Source organism: Panthera onca, chromosome B4 (assembly GCF_046562875.1).
Source record: "Panthera onca isolate mPanOnc1 chromosome B4, mPanOnc1 haplotype 2, whole genome shotgun sequence".
Classification (NCBI taxonomy): domain Eukaryota; kingdom Metazoa; phylum Chordata; class Mammalia; order Carnivora; family Felidae; genus Panthera; species Panthera onca.
Window position 1 is genome coordinate 100,530,221 of NC_138345.1, and position 21,358 is coordinate 100,551,578.

Below are 21,358 nucleotides of genomic sequence, written 5' to 3' on the forward strand. Positions count from 1 at the left end.
TGGGGGTGCATATGTCCCTTCGAAACAGCACACCTGTATCCCTTGGATAAATACCTAGTAGTGCAATTGCTGGGTCGTAGGGTAGTTCTATTTTTAGTTTTTTGAGAACCTCCATACTGTTTTCCAGAGTGGCTGCACCAGCTTGCATTCCCACCAACAAGGCAAAAGAGATCCTCTTTCTCCGCATCCTTGCAACATCTGTTGTTGCCTGAGTTGTTCATGTTAGCCGTTCTGACAGGTGTAAGGTGGTACCTCATGGTGGTTTTGATTTATATTTCCCTGATGATGAGTGATGTTGAGCATTTTTTCATGTGTCAGTTGGCCATCTGGATGTCTTCCTTGGAGAAGTGTCTATTCATGTCTTTTGCCCATTTTGTCACTGGATTATTTGTTTTTTGGGTGTTGAGTTTGATAAGATCTTTGTAGATTTTGGATACTAACCCTTTATCTGATATGTCATTTGCAAATATCTTCTCCCAGCCTGTCGGTTGCCTTTTAGTTTTGCTGATTGTTTCCTTCACTGTGCAGAAGCTTTTTATTTTGATGAGGTCCCAATAGTTCATTTTCGCTTTTGTTTCTCTTGCCTCTAGAGACGTGTTGAGTAAGAAATTGCTGCAGGCAACTTGGAGAGGTTTATCATTTAATATATGAAATTACTTTTACTATATTTATCTGTATTTATAAATACTACCTAGTAATAATTTTAAACTTCATATAAATAGTATTCTATGTGTTCTTCTTATAGTTCATCATTAAGTATGATATTCTCTGTTAGAGCTATTTCTTTCTATTTTATATTTTCTTTTTATATTTTAATCATGAATGGGAATTGATGTTTATCAAAAAATTAACATTTTTTGTGAGTCATATTGTTCCAATAGGTTTCTGTTTTTATAGTGCTGGATTCCTTTAGTATATGTAACACTGGAGTCTTTGATCTGGGACACATTAGCAGAAGGGCAAGGAGAACTTCTGACCCCAACATCTTCTTCTGCTGGAACAACTTCTTACCCTGAAGGGTTATAGGATCCATCCTTTTCTTTGGGCCTGGATCCTCTTCTTTACACTTTAGATCTACTGATTTAGCTATGTAAAGAATATTCAACAATTCAATACCAGAATTTAAAGAGCAAACAATGACCATTCACCTCTAATACTTAAAATTCCAAAAGCAATTTCTAGTCATTTTTGAATGGTTTCTGGATCTGTGATTTGTTACTTCTTCGGTAGTCTGGCACGGGAACTGTTGATTCTTTTTCATTCTCTTGGACTTGAATAGAGGTCCCAGAGCCTGGGAAAAATATGTGAAATAAAGCAAACTTTCTTATTTTTCTATTTGTAAAAGTGAAGACTCCAGAAATCCCGAATTAGGATATTGAGTTTAAGATAGTTAAAAATCCCCCTATAGAATTGGGCTTTATTTTGGTCAGTTACATGAATTGGGATCTGTAAGGAAACCATCCCCTCCATAGAGCAAAAGAATGAGTTACCTAGTGCTACTTAAAATTACACAGATGGATCTTCCAGATTTAATGTTGAAAAAAAAAAAAAGGAAAAAACGTACAGGTACATGCTGTATAATTCCACTTAATATGATAATTTAAGACCAAATAAATCCACAGTAATAAAACAGAGTAGTTGTTACCTATTAAGGGAGGGAGGAATAAAGGGGTCTTTTGGAGTTCTGGAAATTTTCTCTATCTTCATATAGGTGGTGATTAACTCAGTATATCATATGCTCTACAATTAAGATTTTTGTGACTTATTGTATGCATGTGATAACCTCAGTAAAAAAGAGTATGGCTAACATAAATTCAGAAAGGGCTTACTGTTCCTTCTATGTGATACATAGGTTTTTTCATAGGATGAGACAATTTTGGAATAACCTTTTTAGGTTTATAAGAGATTGGTAGAATATGTGTGTATGTGTGTATGCATGTCATATGTTTTCTTCAGAATCACATGAATCCTTTAATGAATGGTGAGCAGCTTCCAGGTGTTGTGTTATAACTTGGGGATTCTAAGAAAGTATATCGGGGCTGACAATCTAGTGGGGACAAGTAATTAGGGATGTGTGAGAGCAGGGGGAAGTATTTAATGCTTCCTAGAACATAGGGGAAAAAGTGCCTGACTTGTTTGCAGTGGACTTGGGGGCACAGAGTGAAACCTTCTGAAGACATAGACTTGAGTAAAATTTTTAAGGATAAATAGAAGTCTGACAAAGTGGATTGTGTAGCACGTATAGATATGTTAGTGCTAAAGGTATGAAATGGCATTTTGTCCTCAGGACTCTAGTTTTATGATATAACCACAACAAAATGTAGAACCTGAGAAGTGTTAATATATTAAATTAGAAAGTCAATTTCATTTTTATTTGAGAGAGAGAGAGAGAGAGAGAGAGAGAGAGAGAGAGGAAGCAGGAGAGGGACAGAGAGGGAAAGAGAGAGAATCCCAAGCAGGCCACATGCTCAGTGCAGAGCCCGATGAGGGGTTCAATCACACGACCCTGGGATCATGACCTGAGCTGAAATCAGGAGTTGGACACTCAACTGACTGAGCCATCCAGACACCCTTGAAATTAGAAAGTTAAAAAGGGATCATGATGGGAAAAGTTTTGAATGACATGCTAAGGAATTTTTATTTTTATTATTATTTTTTGGCTTTAGATGGTAGGGAAGCATTGAAGATTTTAATTAAGTGGTGTGATTGGGTTAATTTTGGCAGTATTTGGCAATTTGGATCCTCTCCCTGGAGTTCTTTCTTTGGTGCTTTTTTCTTTACTGTAACGTGTATGCATCATCTCCTCTGTAGACCAGTGGTTCCTAAATCTACATCTCTGTTCCAAAGTCCTCTCCTGTGTCTTCAGACTCCTTAGCAGAATCAATTGTTTTTCTGTCCCTCGATGCAAATTTCAGTTGTTTCTTATCACTTTATGTCACAAAACTTCACCTTACAATTTACACTATTTATTCCAATATGTTTATAAACATATGTTTCTTCAAAGCTTTTTCCTCTTGACCCAAACCAAGACTGACTACAAGTGCTTCTTACTACTACATTCCTGCTGTTTGGAAAGGACCTTTGTTCACCACCTCCAGGCTCAATAGGGTCTCTGTAGGAAATGGGGAAGAGGAGAGGTACAGAGAGACATTTTCTTATTGGCTGATCCTGTGGTAAGGTGGCTTCATTCTCTAGGCTGGGGGGATATTTAAACTGACTCATTGTTATTTGCCTGAGATATTTGAAGATTTCACTGTAGGGTACCTTTGATCTTCCCTCCCTTGACCTGAGTAATCACATCTCTCCTCAGTTTCTTTCCCCAGTGGTGCCTAGAGCTTCCTCTTGGAGGAATCACTCACGTGGCAAATTATTCTTTCAAGCAGAGCCCCTTTTATAAAAAAATTCAGGCAAACATTCCTACCACAAATTCCATTATCTTGTCTCTAAGATTTGTACATCTTAGATCTACGATCAGAGAAGACTTTAGTTTACTTCTCAGATGATTATTCTAGCCTGCTGCCACAGGTACCTTTACCTTGCTTAGGTACTGGACTTCTTTGTCTCATCAGCTGCAGGGAACATACATCGGTTGCTCCGGACAATACGGAAACCTCATAGGTTCTCTAGAAAAATAAAACTATTTATATTTAGGCATTAAGAGACTTGATTTCACTACCGAATCCAACCACTGAGTTATATTGAGTAAGAATGGCAAAGAATTAGTATGATATATTGACCATTAACTTCATATAAGAGAATAACCTTTTTGAATCATTTTAATATACATAAATTCACTCTTTTTCTCTCCACTCCTTTAGAATTTTTTAATAAATGTTTTTTATTCCACAAAAGTAAGAGGTCATATTATATTCTTTATGCATTTAAAATGAATCAAAGCCATATTAAAATTAATTTTTATTTGTACAGTATTCCATTAATTAATTCTATCCACATGAAATTGACTTTTATCCTTGATATGAAATCATCAGTATTCTAAAGTGTTGATGTTGGACTAAATTGAAGAGTATGCTGATACTCATTAGTTTTATTTATACCTGACTCCTTACTGAACTGTAATTTCCATAAAGACAAGGGATGAATTTGAAAGTTGACTGTGCTGAGTGCATATTAGGCACTCAGTGCTATGTGCCTTTCATATGTCTTTAGTGCTATAAGGAAGATACTAGCTAAGGTGGATAAATTTGAATAATGTAGAGCATTCGTGATGCTTTGGCAGTATTATTTCATATCAATTTCAAGAAATGTGCATAACAAGTATGGTCAATAGGCTATAATAAGTCATTAAGGAAAATGGGAGATATGTTGGAAGTCTAGAGATGAATACATTTCCTGACACTTGATAGACCATGTATTTGTAAGGTTGACGTTGTTCTCAGGCAAAATTTTATGCCATAATCAAACAGTTGGTCATAACCTTAAAAAAGAGTGATGCCCACTAATAACAGGTTCCATGAGTCTAGGATACTTATTTGTTCCTTATTCGGAGCACTGTTAAAGGGAATACTAAAGACAGGATGTATCTGAATTTTTTTCTTAGTGTACTTTTTTTCTCCCCAAACATACTAGACATCAAGAAAACTGCACAGAATGTAAATTTACAGCTCACTGAATTGTTACAAAGGTAGCATCCATGTAGTGCACCCTCAAGTCACAAAATGGAACACTAATAGCAACTCCAGTTAAATTCCAGTCAAAACCCTTTTTATCCCCCTCACCAAAGGTAACCACTATCCTGACTTCTAACCCCATAGTTGAGTTTTACGAATTTTTTGAACTTCTGTGAATGGAATCATGCAGTATATATTCTTTTGGACTTTGAATTCTTAAAATTTTTGATATTTATATTGATAAGTGTCTCTAGTTTTCTCATTTTATTTAATGTATGTTTATCTCTTGTATAAAAGTGCCACAAATTACTTACCCATTGTAATGTTGGACTTTTGTATTCTTTCCATATTTTTGGCCATTCTGAAGGAACTGTCCTGCACATTTCTCTTCATGCACTATGTGTACAGTTTTGAAAACTACAAGTCTAGGAGTATTACTGCTGGGCCATACTGTATGTGTATCTTCAAACTTGTTAGATTTGCAATTAACAATTTTTGGTAAAAAAAAATTGTTGCCATTTTTGAGTGTGTGTGTATGAAATTACTGTACAAATTTATATTTTGGCCAGCATATTTATGTTCTTGTTTTTCCATGTCTTTGCCAGTAGTTGGTATTGTCATTTTAAAACATTTTTTCTAAGTTTTGAGTTTCAATTCCAGTATAATTAACATATGATGTTATATTAGTTTCAGGTGTACAATATAGTGATACAACAATTCTATATATGACTCAGTGCTCATCATGATAAGTGTACTCTTAATCCCTTTCACCTATTTCACCCATTCCCTCCCCCACCTCCCCTTTGGTAACCATCAGTTTGTTTTCTGTAGTTAAGAGTCTGTTCCATGGTTTGTCTCTCTCTCTTTTTTCCTTTGTTTGTTTCTTAAATTCCCCCTAAGAATGAAATCATAGGACATTTGTCTTCCTCTGGCTTACTTATACCGCTTAGCATTAGACTTTCTAGCTCCATCCATGTTGTTGCAAATGGCAAGATTTCATTGTTCATGGTTAAATAATGTTTCATTGTGTGTGTGTGTGTGTGTGTGTGTGTGTGTGTGTGTGTGACACACCATGGAATATTTATACACACACACACACACACATACACCCCACCTCGTCTTTATCCATTCATCTATTGATGAACACTAGGGTTACTTCCATAATTTGGCTATTGTAGATAATACTGCTGTAAACATCGGCGTGCATGTATCTTTTTGAATTAGTATTTTTATATTCTTTGGATAAATACCCGGTAGTGTTGGGACGCCTGGGTGGCTCAGTTGGTTGGGTGTCTGACTTCAGCTCAGATCATGATCTCACGGTTCGTGACTTTGAGCCCCATGTTCAGCTCTGTGCTGACAGCTCAGAGCCTGGAGCCTGCCTCAGATCCTGTGTCTCCCTCTGTCTCTCTGCCCCTCCCCCATTCACACAATCTCTCACTCTCTCTCTCAAAAATAAATAAAGATTTTTAAAAAATTAAAAAAAGTACCCAGTAGTGTATAGTAGTTCTATTTTAATTTTTTGAGGAACCTCCATACTATTTTCCATGGTGGCTGCAGCAGTTTGCATTCATACCAACAATGCATGAAAGTTACTTTTTCCCCACATCCTTGCTGATGCTTGTTGTTGTGTTTTTGGTTTTAGCCGTTTTGACAGGTGTGAGGTGATTTCTCATTGTAATTTTGATTCGCATTTCCCTGCTGGTAAGCGATATTGAGTATCTTTCCATATGCCTGTTGGCCATCTGTAAGTCTTCTTTGGAGAAATGTCTGTTTATGTCATCTGCTTATTTTTAATTGGATTATTTGTGGGTTTTTTGTTTGTTTTTGTTTTTAGTGTTGGGATGTGTGGGTCTTTATGTGTTTTGGATACTAGGTCTTCATTGGATATGTCATTTACAAATATCTTCTCCCATTCAGTTGGTTGCCTTTTAGTTTTGTTAATGGTTTACTTGGCTGCACAGAGATTTTTATTTTGTTGTGGTCCCAATAGTTTATTTTTGCTTTTATTTCCCTTGCCTCAGGAGACGGATCTAGAAAAATGTTGCTACAGTCGATGTCAGCGAAATTACTGCCTGTGTTCTCTTCTAGGATTTTATGGTTTCAGGTCTCAAATTTAGGTCTTTGATCCATTTTGAGTTTATTTTTGGGTATGGCGGGAGAAAGTGGTCCGGTTTCACTCTTTTCCGTGTAGCTGTCCAGTTTTACCAACACGATTTGTTGAAGAGACTTTTTTCCCTATTGCATTTTCTTACCTTTTTTTGTTGAAGGTTAATTGATCATAGAATCACGGGGTGTTTCTGGGTTCTGTTCATGTGTGTGTCTCTTTTATGTGCCAGTACTATACTGTTTTGATAGCTACAGCTTTGTAGTTTATCTTGAAATTGTGATACTTTCAGCTTTGTTTTTCTTTTTCAACATTGTTTTGGCTATTTGGGTCTTTTGTGGTTCCAAACAAATTTTAGTGTTACTTGTTCTAGTTATGTGAAAAATGCTATTGATATTTTGATAGGGATTGCATGAAATGTGTAGATTGCTTTGGGTACTGTTACCATTTTAACAATATTTGTTCTCCTAATCCATGAGCATGGAATATCTTTCATTTGTGTGATCCTCAATTTCTTACATCATCAGTGTTTTATAGTTTTCAGAGTACAGGTCTTTCACCTCCTTGGTTAAGTTTATTCCTAGGTATTTTATTATTTTTGGTGCCATTGTAAATGGGGTTGTTTTCTTAATTTCTCTTTCTGTTGTTTCATTATTGGCGTATAGAAATGCAATGAATTTCTGTACATTGATTTTGTATCCTGGACCTTACTCAATCCATTTATCAGTTCTGATAGTATTTTGTTGTTGGTATTGTTAGGTTTTTCTGTATTTAGTATCATGCCAATTGCAAATAGTGAAAGTTTTACTTCTTTGTGATAATTCAGATGTCTTTTATTCTTTTTTTTTTTTTGTCTTACTCTGTGGCTCGGAATTCCAGTACTATGTTGAATAAAAGTGGTGAGAGTGTCTTGTTCCTAGTTTTAGGAGAAAACCTTTAAGTTTTTCACCATTCAGTATGACATTAGCTGTGGGTTTTTCATATATGGCCTTTATTATGTTGAGGTATGTTTCTTCTAAACCTTTGTTGAGGGTATTGCCATTTTTGAAAATTATAGACCTTGGTTTACACTAGCATTTTCCTAATATAAATGAGGGTGTTTACTTTTTCATGCTTGTTGGCATTTGTGCATCCTCTTTTCTTCTCACTTTTTATTTTTAAATAATTTCAAATTCATAAGGAGTGGGGGAAAAAAGTACAGGGAAGTTTTATTTCTGTACCTAGTTTCTCTAGTTGATAACACTGTGTGTAACTATAGCACGTATCAAAGCCAGTAAATTGACACTGGTACAATTATAAGAACGTATTCATATTTCACCAGCTTTGCACTCTTTTGTGTATGTATATACATTTATTGCATGTGTAGATTCATGTAACCACCTCCACAATCAAGATAGAATTATTCTATTAATATAGGGCTTCCTCACATCACACATCCTTCTCCCCATCCTTCTCCCCACCACTAATCTGTTCTCCATGTCTGTTACTTTTCTCTTTTTGGAGCACCTATTCAAATATTTTTGTCTGTTTTTTTTTGTCTTTTCTTAATTTTTAAATGTTTTTATATGTAGTTATATGTATAACAAGTACCTTTTCCTACTCTGGGTTTATATTTTCTTATTGGTGTAATCTGATGAATAAAAGTTCTTGATTTTAATATTATCTTAGCTACCATGTTTTCTTTAGGTTTAGTGCTTATGACCTCTTGTTTCTCTTCCTTCAGATCATTAATATATTCTTGCAGAGGCATTATTATCTTGTCACAGGTATATGTACAGTCCACCTGGAATTGATTATTGATGTGAAGCAGAGGTCAAATTTCACTTTGTACCCACATGAATGTCTAATCGAGCCAGAACTCTATTGAGAAAACGTCTTCCTTTCACTTTGCAATCCTACCTTTGCACTGAATCAAGTGACCCATATGTGTTAAGAGTTTGTTTCTGGGCTTCTGAATCCATTGGTTAACTTGTCTATCCTTGTATCAGTTATATCCCATTGTGTTTACTGTTGGTTTATATTTCTCAACATTTGGCAGAGCAGATAGTTGAAACTTGTTCTTCATAATGTCTTGGATTTTCCTGGTATTTTGCTTTCCCATATACATTTTAGAAGCATCTTCTGATGCTATAAAAACAAAACCGGGAATTTTGTTTGGTAATGGACTGTGTCTACAAATTTTTTAGGCATGAATTGGCATTTCTGCAGTATTAAATCTTACAGTCCATGAATATAGCATAGTGCTCTATTTATATTTTGATTTTTTGATGTTTTATTGCTTTATTATAAAGTTTTCAACCATCTTTTATGAGATCTACTCCAAGATATTTGATATTTTTAATTCCACTGTAAATAGTATCTTCTTAAAATTTCATCTTTTTGAATATTTGTTGCCGTTATAAAGGAATATAAAGGGATGTTATGCATTGATTTTGTATCCAGGAAATTTGCAAACTCTATTAATTCTAGTAATTTAACTCTTGATGCTTTGATATTTTCTGTATACATCATCATAACATTTCCAAATAAAAGTTATATTTCTTCCTTTCCAGTGCTTTCACTGCATGCCTGTATCCCTCTCCTTCCCTTTTTCTTTCTCTCATACTTTCTTGTATCACTGCATGGTAGGACTTTAAGTACAATATTTACAATATTGTAGATACTTTACATTGGTAGTTATTTATGTGCTGTCCCTGAGCAGATGGAAAGTCTTTAATTTTTTACAAGTATGATGTTTACTATAGATATTTTGTGAATACACTTTATCAGATAAAGGAAGATTATAGAAATCCTTTTCTAGTCCTCCTTTGCCAAGGGTGTGTGTGTATGGTGTGTGTATGTGTGTGTGTGTGTGTGTGTGTTTGCGTGATGAATCAGTGTTTAATTTGTCAAATTATATTTCTGCACCAATAGAGATGGGCATATCATTTTTCTTCCTTATTTCATTAATCTGAATTATACGGATTCATTTTCAAACCTTAAACCAATCTTTATTTCTGGCATAGGACCAACTTGGAATTGGTGTATGATCCATCTTGTACATTGTTGGATTCAGTTCATGTTCCTTTAGGAATTTTGCTCCTGTGTCCATCGGTGAGATTGGCTTGTAATTTTCCGGATTTTAGCAAGCATCTTTTGTGTGCTTTACAAGTCATTTTATCTTCTTCCATCCAAAGTGCTTCTCTTGGGGGATTTGCTGTTTTAGATAATGATATTATCCTTCCTGTGCTAATAGGAATAATGCATCCTTACATCACACACCCACACTCATGTCTAATCAGGTACCATTTCCATCAACTGTACCTTTAAAATATCATATTACTTAGTTTTGTCATTCTTTCCATTTCATCAGCTCCTGCACTAGTTCAGGATGCTACTGTCTCTTTATTTGATTGTTGAAGCAGTATCTATAAGGTTTTTCTGTCACAGGTTTTGTTCCCTCCCATCTATCTTGCTTATTGCAGGTAAGATGAACTTTTAAAACCACAAATTCTATTATGCTTCATTTCTTCTTAAGAAATTTCAGTGACTCCTCATCGAATTACTCTGAGCTCATATGGGCCATGTGTTCTCTCATGTCCCAGCCTTGGCCCATGCTGTTTTCTTTGCTGGTAACATTCCCATTAGTACATAAACTAGGTATACCTCTGCAGCACATCAGAGGACTTGAGGAAGGAACAAGACTTGGGGAAATAATGGCTAGACAGGAAACTGTATGGAAAGGTACAAAAGGCAGTCAGGAGCTGATTTTTCAGACAGTATCTATTTAGTTTATCATTTATTTTATGCTTGGCCTGGCATGTTTTGTGGGACCTGGCAGTGAGGTTCTTAAAAGGAATACATCATGCCGAACCCTGGTGCTCAGCTCTTGATAGTGTAGTTAATGAGTCATGTAAAAAGTGAACCTCTTAAGTAAATAACCAGGGTGATGGGGAATTGGTGAAGGTGTAGGGATGGTTAACCTGGCTAAGGTGCTACTTGAAGACTTGTCAGATACAAGGGGAAATTAAAAATGTTTTGTGTACATTGATGACTACAAGGATATAAATAACCACAAATATACAGAAGTATTTAGGAATGCAGAATTGATCTCCAAATTAGGAAGACTTATTTCAAGGCCAGAAATTTAAAGACTGCTTCCATATGGAAGGAGCTGCCTCCCAAGATAACTGTTTTCTCTTGTGTAATGTACTTAGGCAGTGGTTGGTCAATTATGTTAAGGGATTTTATACATTAGGGCAGTGGTTTGAAGACTCAGGCCATATACAGACTAAATAAGAGTCTTTGGGGATGGGACATAAGAATCAGTAATTTTTGAAGCTTCCCTATGACTCCAAAATGGAGACAAGTTTGGGAAGCCCTACAGTAGTGGGAGGTCTCAATTCCTCAGTGGTTTCCTACATCAGGAGTGTTTCAAGGAAATGAATAAAAAAATGCACATTTCCGAGCACTCCTTTATAGCTTCTACATTAGTCGTGTTGGGTGGACCCAATAAATCTGTGTAATTAAGATTATTTCCAGATTATTTCATTTTCTAGCAGGGTTTGGAAACCACTGGCTTATATGACTTTTTAAAGGAGAAAATTGTGCATTCATAATTCAGCAAGGCACCTGAAAAACTAATTTATGGTATGCTTGTGGACAAAATATATAATATGAATTGAGACATCTATGTCTAGGACAAAGAATGGGTTTTGTGGGACATTTGGCTGGCTCAGTCGATTGAGTGTCTGACTCTTGATTTCAGCCCAGGTCATGATCCCAGGGTCGTGGGATTGAGCTCCAAGTTGAACTCCCTGCTGAGTGTGGAGCCTGCTTAAGATTCTGTCTCTGTCTCTGTCTCTGTCTCTGTCTCTGCCTCTCTCTCTCTCTCTCTCTCTCTCTCTCTCTGTCTTCCTCTGCCCCCACTCACATGCTCTCTCTTGCTCTCTAAAATAAAAAACTTAAAAAATTAAAAAAAGAATGGGTTTGGGTTCAAAGTTATCTGAATTCTAATTCTAGTCCTGTTGCTACTTACTAGACTTAAAAAATTTGCTTACCATCTCAGTCTCCTCATCTTAAAATAGAGTAATAATAACAACTTTATAAATTCATTTTGAAATTTAAGTTATTTATGAGAACTGTCAGTCTAACATCATGTCTAAGTATATTGGGCTCGTTTTAAATTCTTTAGTTCTGTGAATACTGAAATTAATGAGTGGATCCATGGAGCATATACGCATGTTTGATGAATGTATATGTATTCCCTATTGACTTTTAGCTTTGATGTGCTGTGAATCCCTAGTTTTAATATTCTGCTTTGAGTCAGGTTGGAATTGGTATTTTAAAGGCCAGAGGGGTAAAGAATAATGCCTTTCACCAGCTATTGCTTTTATGTGAAATATAATCCATGCCTACATTGTTTTTCTAAATTGCACATTTTAGGTAATTTTTCATTAATTATACTGCAAATGACGGGGGTGAGAATTAACTGTGTACTTTTTTTTTTTAATCACAGGTTAAGGGGAACTGTGTAATTATTTATTAAAATGGAAAACTGTGAAGAAAGAAAAAGATAGCAGTTGGAGTTAAAATTCCTGGATGAATATTTTGCTTTTTGAGACATCAACATTTAAAAACGATATGCTGATTTGGAAAGTCCTGGGAGTACATTGCAAAATTCATCTTTTCCATTCAATAAATGGACTTTTTAATCACTCCTTGGAGTTGAGGAAGTTCGGAGACAGTGTGTGATGGGAAATGTGGCATGCCGGTGTTTTCCTGGTGATTGCATCTTGGATTAGGTTGCTGCCTATTTGAAGAGATTCCATTTTGAAAAGCAAGAACCCACTGTGATGGATGTCTCTTCAGAGATGAGCAGACATGGGAAGAATCCAGTGAGTCACAAGCTAGAAGATCAGAAGAAGGTAATGCAATACATTTCTTTTTGCTTCGTCCTTTTTATTTATGCTTAGCGAGAATTTTCTGAATTGCAAATGAATGTGGTTTAGGAGATAAAATAACATACTATTTCATGGAAATAAATCCCTCCATATAGCCATGTATAGCTTTGGGCCTGGATCTCATTACCAGTTGGTGGTTTTATTTCTGAAATCTTCTGAATTCATCCATCCAATAGGTTGGCAAAGGATTCTGTGGTGTTCTCTCACTCTTGACTGTGTTCTAGTGACCTGCTGGCCTGACCTCGTGGAACAGTTTTCTGAGATCCAGGATTAGGTATGAGTCATGGGGCATTGCTAGAGTAATGGAGCAAGTTAGAGCACTCCTAAAAGAGAACACCTGCCTTGCTGCCAATAGAAGGTGTAGTTGGCATTTGAAATTCTCCGATTTCATGTCCTTGGGGCACATCAACTTAAGCCTTCTCATTTTTACAGCTGGCCTGGAAAGAGAGTCATGAGGAAGCTGTGAGCTTTGGTTTGACTCTTCATGTGTGATGTCAAAGGAACTAATGGAAAATATCAAAATAGTGCTGTGCTAATATTTATTTTTAAATGGGGTTAGAGAGGTTCTGAGTGAGAAGCTGGGAATTCAATGCTGTGAGGTTTGCACTTAAACCTCATTTTTCTACCTTCTTAGAAATTCTTACCTGCTAAACTGCTATATCATCCAGAGAGTACTTACTAGAAGGGTCAAAGATGGTACCAGGAGAGAAATCCCAGTCTTAATAAAATATATTGTCTTTTGTGGTGCTTTCATTGATTCCATTAGTATAGGAGAGGTGTGTGGGGACCCAGTGGCTAAGTCACGAAATCAAGGAATAATGATAATAGAAAGGATATTTTTAGTTACAACTGGATCTAAGGGCATGATTAAAGTTTGTGTTTACATCTGTCTTAGAAATTTGTTGGCTAGTCCTTTTGTACTCCCAGGAGACAACTAGCTCTTTTGCAGTTTTGGAGGTAGGAAGTTTCGAAGAGGCCATGTAGACAATAGCTTGTTAATTTGTTCTGACGTTTTGACTAGTGCCACTAGAAGAGGGGCTACAGTGATTGCTGTGCATCAATCTGGGCAGAAATGGATGGATTATTTATGCCCAACTGGTTCATTCATTGGGTTTACCTGCAGTATAAGTAAGTCTTGGAAATACTAAGTAGCATAAAATCCAAGATGCCTAGAGTCAATTTCGACTTCAATGTGGATATAAATTTCTGCACAAATAAGTGTGTTACCAAGAATGTTGTTGGTGTTTCAAGTGGTCAGCATTTTTTTCTTCCGCTGATACTAAGGGTGTTATTCCAAATAGATGGCAAGATTAATTTCCATCTAAACCACGCTCTGAAATTTCTTAACTACGGAGGGGCGGTTTTATCATTTTTCTCTATCTATAATTTTTATTTATTTAAAATTTTTTTTTCAATGTTTGCAGAGAGTGCAAGCGGGAGAGGGGCAGAGAAAGAGGGAGGCACAGCATACGCAGGCTCCAGGTGCTCTGAGCTATGGGCACAGAGCCCAACGCGGGGGCTCAAACTCAGGAACTGTGAGATCATGACCTGAGCCGAAGTCAGACGCTCAGTTGACTGAGCCACCCAGGCGCCCTTCTATCTACATTTTTTTTTAATGTCCTTAACTATGATGGGTAATTTGCTTACTGTATTAGATTGGTTAAGAGGGAAGCAAGTAATAGGTAAGTGGTTAATAATACAGAAATCTGACTTTTGGAGGAAGTCCTGCTTTTCTGGCGGGAAAGAAAAGCACCCTTGCGGGTGCTATCATTTTCTTTCCTGAATAAGAGATTCTTTCTGCAAACACAGAAAGGATTGCAAACTGAAGAATGGAATGAATTCTTCAAGTAATTCTGAAAATTCCTTGTATGAAACTTTAAACAATGGTCTCTAATGAGGCTTAGTTTCCCAGGCCAGTTCACAAAGGACTGTTCAGCTCATAAATAATAGTAATAGAGTTTAGGCAAACTATGGAGAGCCATGGCTCTGTGGGAAAATTAAAAAGACCAGTGTGGTAGTGTGGGACAAGAGGATCCCCATTCAACTGTAGCCTTCTAGTCGGTAGGGAGATGGGAGGAGGCATGAACATTTTCAGTGAGCATTATCAAGACAGAAAATGGGATACTAATGATTTCCTGGGTGTCCGATTTGTGTGAGCATTCACATTGAGTCAGCTAGAAATTCAGATGTTGATCGATTAATTGATAAGGACTTAAGATTCAGATTGAAGTGTCAGCAGGAACCCCTAGTCTCAATGACAGGTTTTTGAGTTTGCATTGAGGAGAAAAATGAAACGTAACATCATAAATCTTCGCAGACTAAACTCTGGGCACAGCCCTGCCACCACACAATTGCCAACAGAGATTATAAAATCATTCATGCAATTACTTCGAGTGTTTGTAGTCCTTTGTGATGAATTAATTTAACAGGCACAGTGTTTCACAACAGTGAAATAAAATACATTTATTCCAACTCGTGACTTAATCTAGAGGTGAAGCATCTTTTTGATACTACTGAAAAAATGTGTTCTTCTCACAGTGTTTGTGGCCTGCGGTAGATATTTAAAGCAAGACACGTGGAACTGACTTCAATATAGGCTCTTATTTTGAATACTGCCCCGCTGATTTTTTTGTTCAGTCTACAAATAACTCGTTAGATTTTTGTTCTTTTTTTTCTTTATTTATTTTGGGGGAGGACAGAAAGGGGGAGAGAGAATCCCAAGCAGGCTCCATGCTGTGAGTGCAGAAACCAATGTGGGACTCGATCTCATGAACTGTGAGATCCTGAACTGAGCCGAAATCAAGAGTCAGACACTTAACCCACTGAGCTACCCAGGCACCCCACTGGCTTTTGTTCTTGATTTAAAATGTTTGAATTTGTACTTCGTGTGCTCTACTTCCAAATAGAAACCGTTAGGATACTGGGCACATGAGTTTGTATGTGTGCGACTCTGGTGAGTAGGGAATGTCAGGGAAGAGGTAATTTATGGAGTGCTTACTATACCAGGAGCATGCTTGGTCCTTTCCAGTTCATGAAGAAAGTGTCTTTCTATAAAGATGAAAGGTGGTTTTACCTTTTCCGTCTCTCCTTAAGAAATTTGGTCCTGTAAAATTAATGACAAGTTCCTCAAAAGTATATATACGATATATATGTATATACAATATACAAAAATATAAATAAAATAAAATAAAATATATACCATTATTCAAAATTAAAGCTTTCAAAATGTGTGTGACTCCTTAGGCTTCTTTAAAATAATGCCCCATCACCTGACTAAATCTGGAAAACATAGCATGCTTGGTCCTTTCCAGTTCATGAAGAAAGTGTCTTTCTATAAAGATGAAAGGTGGTTTTACCTTTTCCGTCTCTCCTTAAGAAATTTGGTCCTGTAAAATTAATGACAAGTTCCTCAAAAGTATATATACGATATATATGTATATACAATATACAAAAATATAAATAAAATAAAATAAAATATATACCATTATTCAAAATTAAAGCTTTCAAAATGTGTGTGACTCCTTAGGCTTCTTTAAAATAATGCCCCATCACCTGACTAAATCTGGAAAACATAGATAAAGTATGATCATAGTATCATATCTACAAGTCCTATCTGAAGAACTCTTCATTATGGATAAACCAGAGATGTGGATCTTATAGGAGCTGAGAATACTTCTAAGAATCTCAACTCAACCTGGATTAGTGTAGGGGTAGGTGGAATTCAATTCTCTTTTTGATTCCTGTGATTTTTATCAGTAGAGTGGTCAGTTAGCGTTGGCCCATTATCCTGCACTTGGCATTCTCTTTCTGGAATGTCCCAGATGGGAAAATGATCCTGGCATCTCAAAGCTCCTGAATGCCCATAATGAGGTGTTTTATTTTTGAAAACTTGACCTTTTGACCCATGTTTGCTCCTTGTGCCAGTGAGTTCGGGATATTGCTTTCCACTAATTTTATTGCTTTGTGGGATTCTTTCTGCAGAAGCCCGTGGAACAGTGAAAGCCCAATAGGTACAAACGTCGCTTCTATTTAATTAATTGTGAACTAGAACTGAAAAGCAGAGCTCAGTAGGTTTGACTGTCACTCAACTGCAGCAGTTTGCAGTTCAGACAGCCCTGGGACACTGCTTTATTGGTCCATGAATAGTTTGTGTATTAAAACAAACATTTGTCATAGTCAACAGTTTGCTAGGTTGTGCTGAAAAGGGTAACAGGGACACACATTTTGAAATTATGGCAATGAAATGCAATAAATATTTAGTGACCTGTTGGAATAACTTTGTTTTTCTGTTCTCTGAAGCAGAAAGGGATGAAGAGTATTACTGAATATATGCAGAGATATTTACATTTATGGAAATGTCTAAGATTGATGTCCTATTATTTTACTGCCTAAAATCATATCTTTTACATATTAGCATTATTTTCACACTGCCTTGCAAAAAGCTCGAGATAAATTCTAACACATCATGTCTTCTTAAGAGATGGCAATTATTTCAAAAGTAACACAATCTGAGTGTAGTGAATGGGAGTCTGAGATGTGGAAAGTCATGTAAAATGAGAGAAATGATTGTATTAATTAATAGAAAAGGGGATGCTGATATGGACAAAGCTTGCTATTTGAAGGGCAACTCCAGTGATGTTGTGGACTTAAAATCAAGTTTAGATAGGGGTTAGAAAAAGCATCATCTGCAAGTGCCATTGAGGGCTTCATCAGTGTCTCTCCCCATAGACTAGTTTTGTTTTTCAGTTGACATCAAACAGAAGAGTGTGGTCCAGGTTCATAACTGCAGACAACTACGTTAGGCTACTCCAATAATTTTACTGAAAACCTTGCTCACAATGATTACCAGTGCTTTATAGAGCAAAAATAATTTATCAGTTTAAATCTAGCCTAATTTTTCATTTACTATTTTTCTTTTAGTGTGCTGATTGTGATTATCCTCACAGGTGTTGAGAACTACTTGAAATTTTTGATGTTGGAAGCTGATTAAAAACCTGTGTTCTTAAGAGAAAATATGAAGATAAGTCACTAGAGAAGGCTTAGAATAGATCTAGGCTTTTCGTTCATTCTTTGATCTTCTTGAAGGATGGACTCATTACATGGTGCTTTATTTTCACAAATCTGCCTGACTTCTTTTTTGTTAGTATGTCTGAGATACGTTAAAAGGTCCATAAGCGAGCACGAGGTTTCTGAAACAAAGTCACATCATTTATTAATCATCCAATGTGAAGCATGACTTGCTAATATGAATCGATTATCTGTGGGTTTCAACAAAATTGATGAGTCATCTGGTTGCTGATTAGCCAAATTTTTAATTTTTGAAATTCATTGAGCAGGTATTCGGCAATGATCTTATATAAATCTGGAATCCATGTGGAGACACAAATATGAAGGCCACGTTCACAAAGAAACTGGTACTGGAATTGTGGCATTCTGTGATACTGCCCCTAATTTCTGCCCCTGTTGTGTGTCTTTTTTTTTTTTTTTAATTTTTTTTTTTTTTTTTTTTTTTTGCGACAGAGAGAGACAGAGCATGAGCAGGGGAGGGGCAGAGAGAGAGGGAAACACAGAATCGGAAGCAGGCTCCAGGCTCTGAGCTGTCAGCACAGAGCCCGATGCGGGGCTCGAACCCACAGACTGAGAGATCATGACCTGAGCTGAAGTCGGACGCTTAACCGACTGAGCCACCCAGGCGCCCCCCTGTTGTGGGTCTTAAAAAAGCTGCTGCAAACAGCTGTCTCCCAGCCACTTTACCTGGAGTTCTCTAAGAATGAATTAGATAAGGTGGGCTCTTTTTCTGCTGAGCAGTGATTCTAGAAACTTCTCTCTCAGATGTGAACTTGGATAAAACTTCTTTTAAAGCTCCTTCTATCATATCATAGGTGGTCCTCAAATAGACCTCTCCTGAAAGTTTATATGGCCACTTGCCTTTTTGGTCCTGACCACATACGTTTTCAGTGTAAACAGTATTTGTGCTAACAGGAAGAATTGGTAATAGATAAAAGTGAATATTGTATACCATGCTTAATGGTTCTGCTCCTTGGTTCTAAACTAGACCATGTTCTGTTTCCTGATTGGTGAATTTTAGATGTCAACAGGTGTAATGACTGCATTACATAATGCATAATGCATAATGAATGACTGCATTCATAAGAATAAACAGATACAACAGGCCCAAGATGGATGGATGATACTTGAGTGGTGTGATACACATTTTGAGCATTTTGAAGGCAAAATTACATGTTGTTGTTTGGTTATTACTTGTCCTTAATTATGTTCTCAATGATAATAATGATTACTAAGATATAAAGTTTAGTAAGTTTTAATTCCTGTTTATTCTTAAATACTTTTTTCTGTTTTGGTATTAACATGTGAATTCTGGCTTTTATCATTCCTTAAAGGAATGACTGAAACTAATTTTTTCATCTAAAATATATTGGAAAAATGTGACCACATGCAATACAAAAAACTTGGAATATATCAATAGACTGACTTGCTCTTACCTTTCAATACATATATTATTATATTTTTATGTGTTTATATCTAGTGTGTGTATACATACACATACAACTTTTTAAAGCAGATATTATAATATTGTGTGACCTGTTTTGAATGGCCAATCATATCATTGTCAGTTTCTCTTTAAAATTATGTTCCTAAAAGGATTGAGACTTTCCTCCATTTGACCATATGAATAAATACTTTTGAACATAGCACAGTCATTTTATTTTTTAATTTAATTTTATTTTTTTTAAAGTTTTTAATGTTCATTTTTTTAAATTTTTTTTAACGTTTATTTATTTATTTAAAAAATTTTTTTTAACGTTTTTTAAATTTATTTTTGAGACAGGGAGAGACAGAGCATGAACAGGGGAGGGTCAGAGAGAGGGAGACACAGAATATGAAACAGGTTCCAGTCTCTGTGCTGTCAGCACAGAGCCTGATGTGGGGCTCGAACTCCCAGACCGCGAGATCATGACCTGAGCTGAAGTCAGACGCTTAACCGACTGAGCCACTCAGGCACCCCACATTTGTTCATTTTTGAGAGACAGAGACAGAGCGTGAGTGGGGGAGGGACAGAGAGAGGGGGAGGCACAGAATCTGAAGCAGGCCCCAGGCTCTGAGCTGTCAGCACAGAGCCCGACGCGGAGCTCGAACTCATGAAGTGTGAGATCATGTCCTGAGTTGAAGTCTGATTCTTAACAGACTGAGCCCCCCAAGCACCTCATAGCACAGTCATTCTAAACCAATAGTTCACCTGTGTCCACTTGCCTCCTTCGAGGTTCCAGGTAATTATAAAAGGGTAGACTGAGAATTCTACAAAGCTTACCCTGGGGTAGCCACATGGACAACAAACCTATAAATGCACATAAAAATACCATTAAAAAGTGCTGAACATCAAAATTGGGGGCGGGGGGGGGGACTTGCTCATTTCCACGAGTCAAAGATTTGAGATTAATCATGAAATCAGAGTACACGTTGGCACCAGAATGGAGTGGGAAGCAAGAACATGTGTAAGCAGAGAAGAGTCAGAGTGGGATGCCATGAGCTGGGAGTGGGATGATACGGGGAGTGCAATGACTTGTCTCGTTTGTGTCTTGTACAGCAGGCTCCTTGCTGGTGAGCAGAGCCATCTGATTTAATAACACGAGGACAGGGTGGCAGCATTTTTTGTTTTTTTCCTACATGGGGACTGACCAGATGTCTCCCAGACATGATATTCAGTGAATACACAAATGCCTGGGATAAGAGTTACATGAAGCAAAGCAGATTTAATGATATGTTCTAAAAGCACCGGACATAAGAAATTCTGTCAGTTTTATATGCAAAGTTGGGCAATTTTTATGAGAAATAAGCAGAAAATCATCAAGTCTTCGAAGTATGTTCTGAGGAACAGTAACAGTATTCTAATCAGAAATGTATAAGAAATGCGGAGTCTCAGGCCCCACACCAGAACTACTGAATCAGAATGTGCATTTGAACAAGATATCCAGGTGGTTTATTAATGCACAGCAGTATTGGAGAAGCACTGCCCTAGAGATCATGCCTGAGAGCTTCTCAGTGGGACTAAGCTTTTTTTTTTTTTAAATATATTGTATTTATTTATTTTTAATTTACATCCAAGTTAGTGAGCATATAGTGAAACAATAATTTCAAGAGTAAATTCCTTAGTACCCCTTACCTATTTAGCCCATCCCCTCTGCCCTCCCATAACCCTCTGTTTGTTCTCCAGATTTATGAGTCTCTTCTGTTTTGTCCCCCTCCCTGGTTTTGTGTTCTTTTTGCTTCCCTTATGTTCATCTGTTTTGTATCTTAAAGTCCTCATATGAGTGAAGTCACATGATATTTGTCTTTCTCTGACTAATTTCGCTTAGCATAATACCCTCTAGTTCCATCCACGTAGTTGCAAATGGCAAGATTTCTTTTTTCTTTTCTTTTTTTTTTTTTTTGGTATTTCATTTTTCTTTCTTTTTTTTTAATATATGAAATTTATTGTCAAGTTGGTTTCCATACAACACCCAGTGCTCATCCCAAAAGATGCCCTCTTCAATACCCATCACCACCCTCCCCTCCCTCCCACCCCCCATCAGCCCTCAGTTTGTTCTCAGTTTTTAAGAGTCTCTTATGCTTTGGCTCTCTCCCACTCTAACCTCTCTCTTTTTTTTTCCTTCCCCTCCCCC

General features: G+C 36.7%; 1 protein-coding gene across 1 annotated transcript in view; it reads left to right on the forward strand.

The window, feature by feature from the left end:
• Positions 1 to 21,358, forward strand: part of NAV3 (neuron navigator 3) — an 821,282-nt gene that overhangs the window by 219,196 nt on the left and 580,728 nt on the right. The window contains exon 2 of the mRNA XM_078449654.2: positions 12,233 to 12,641. Within this exon, the coding sequence (XP_078305780.1) occupies positions 12,570 to 12,641 (72 nt within the window). The 5' untranslated portion in view covers positions 12,233 to 12,569. The remainder of the gene's footprint in view (positions 1 to 12,232; positions 12,642 to 21,358) is intronic.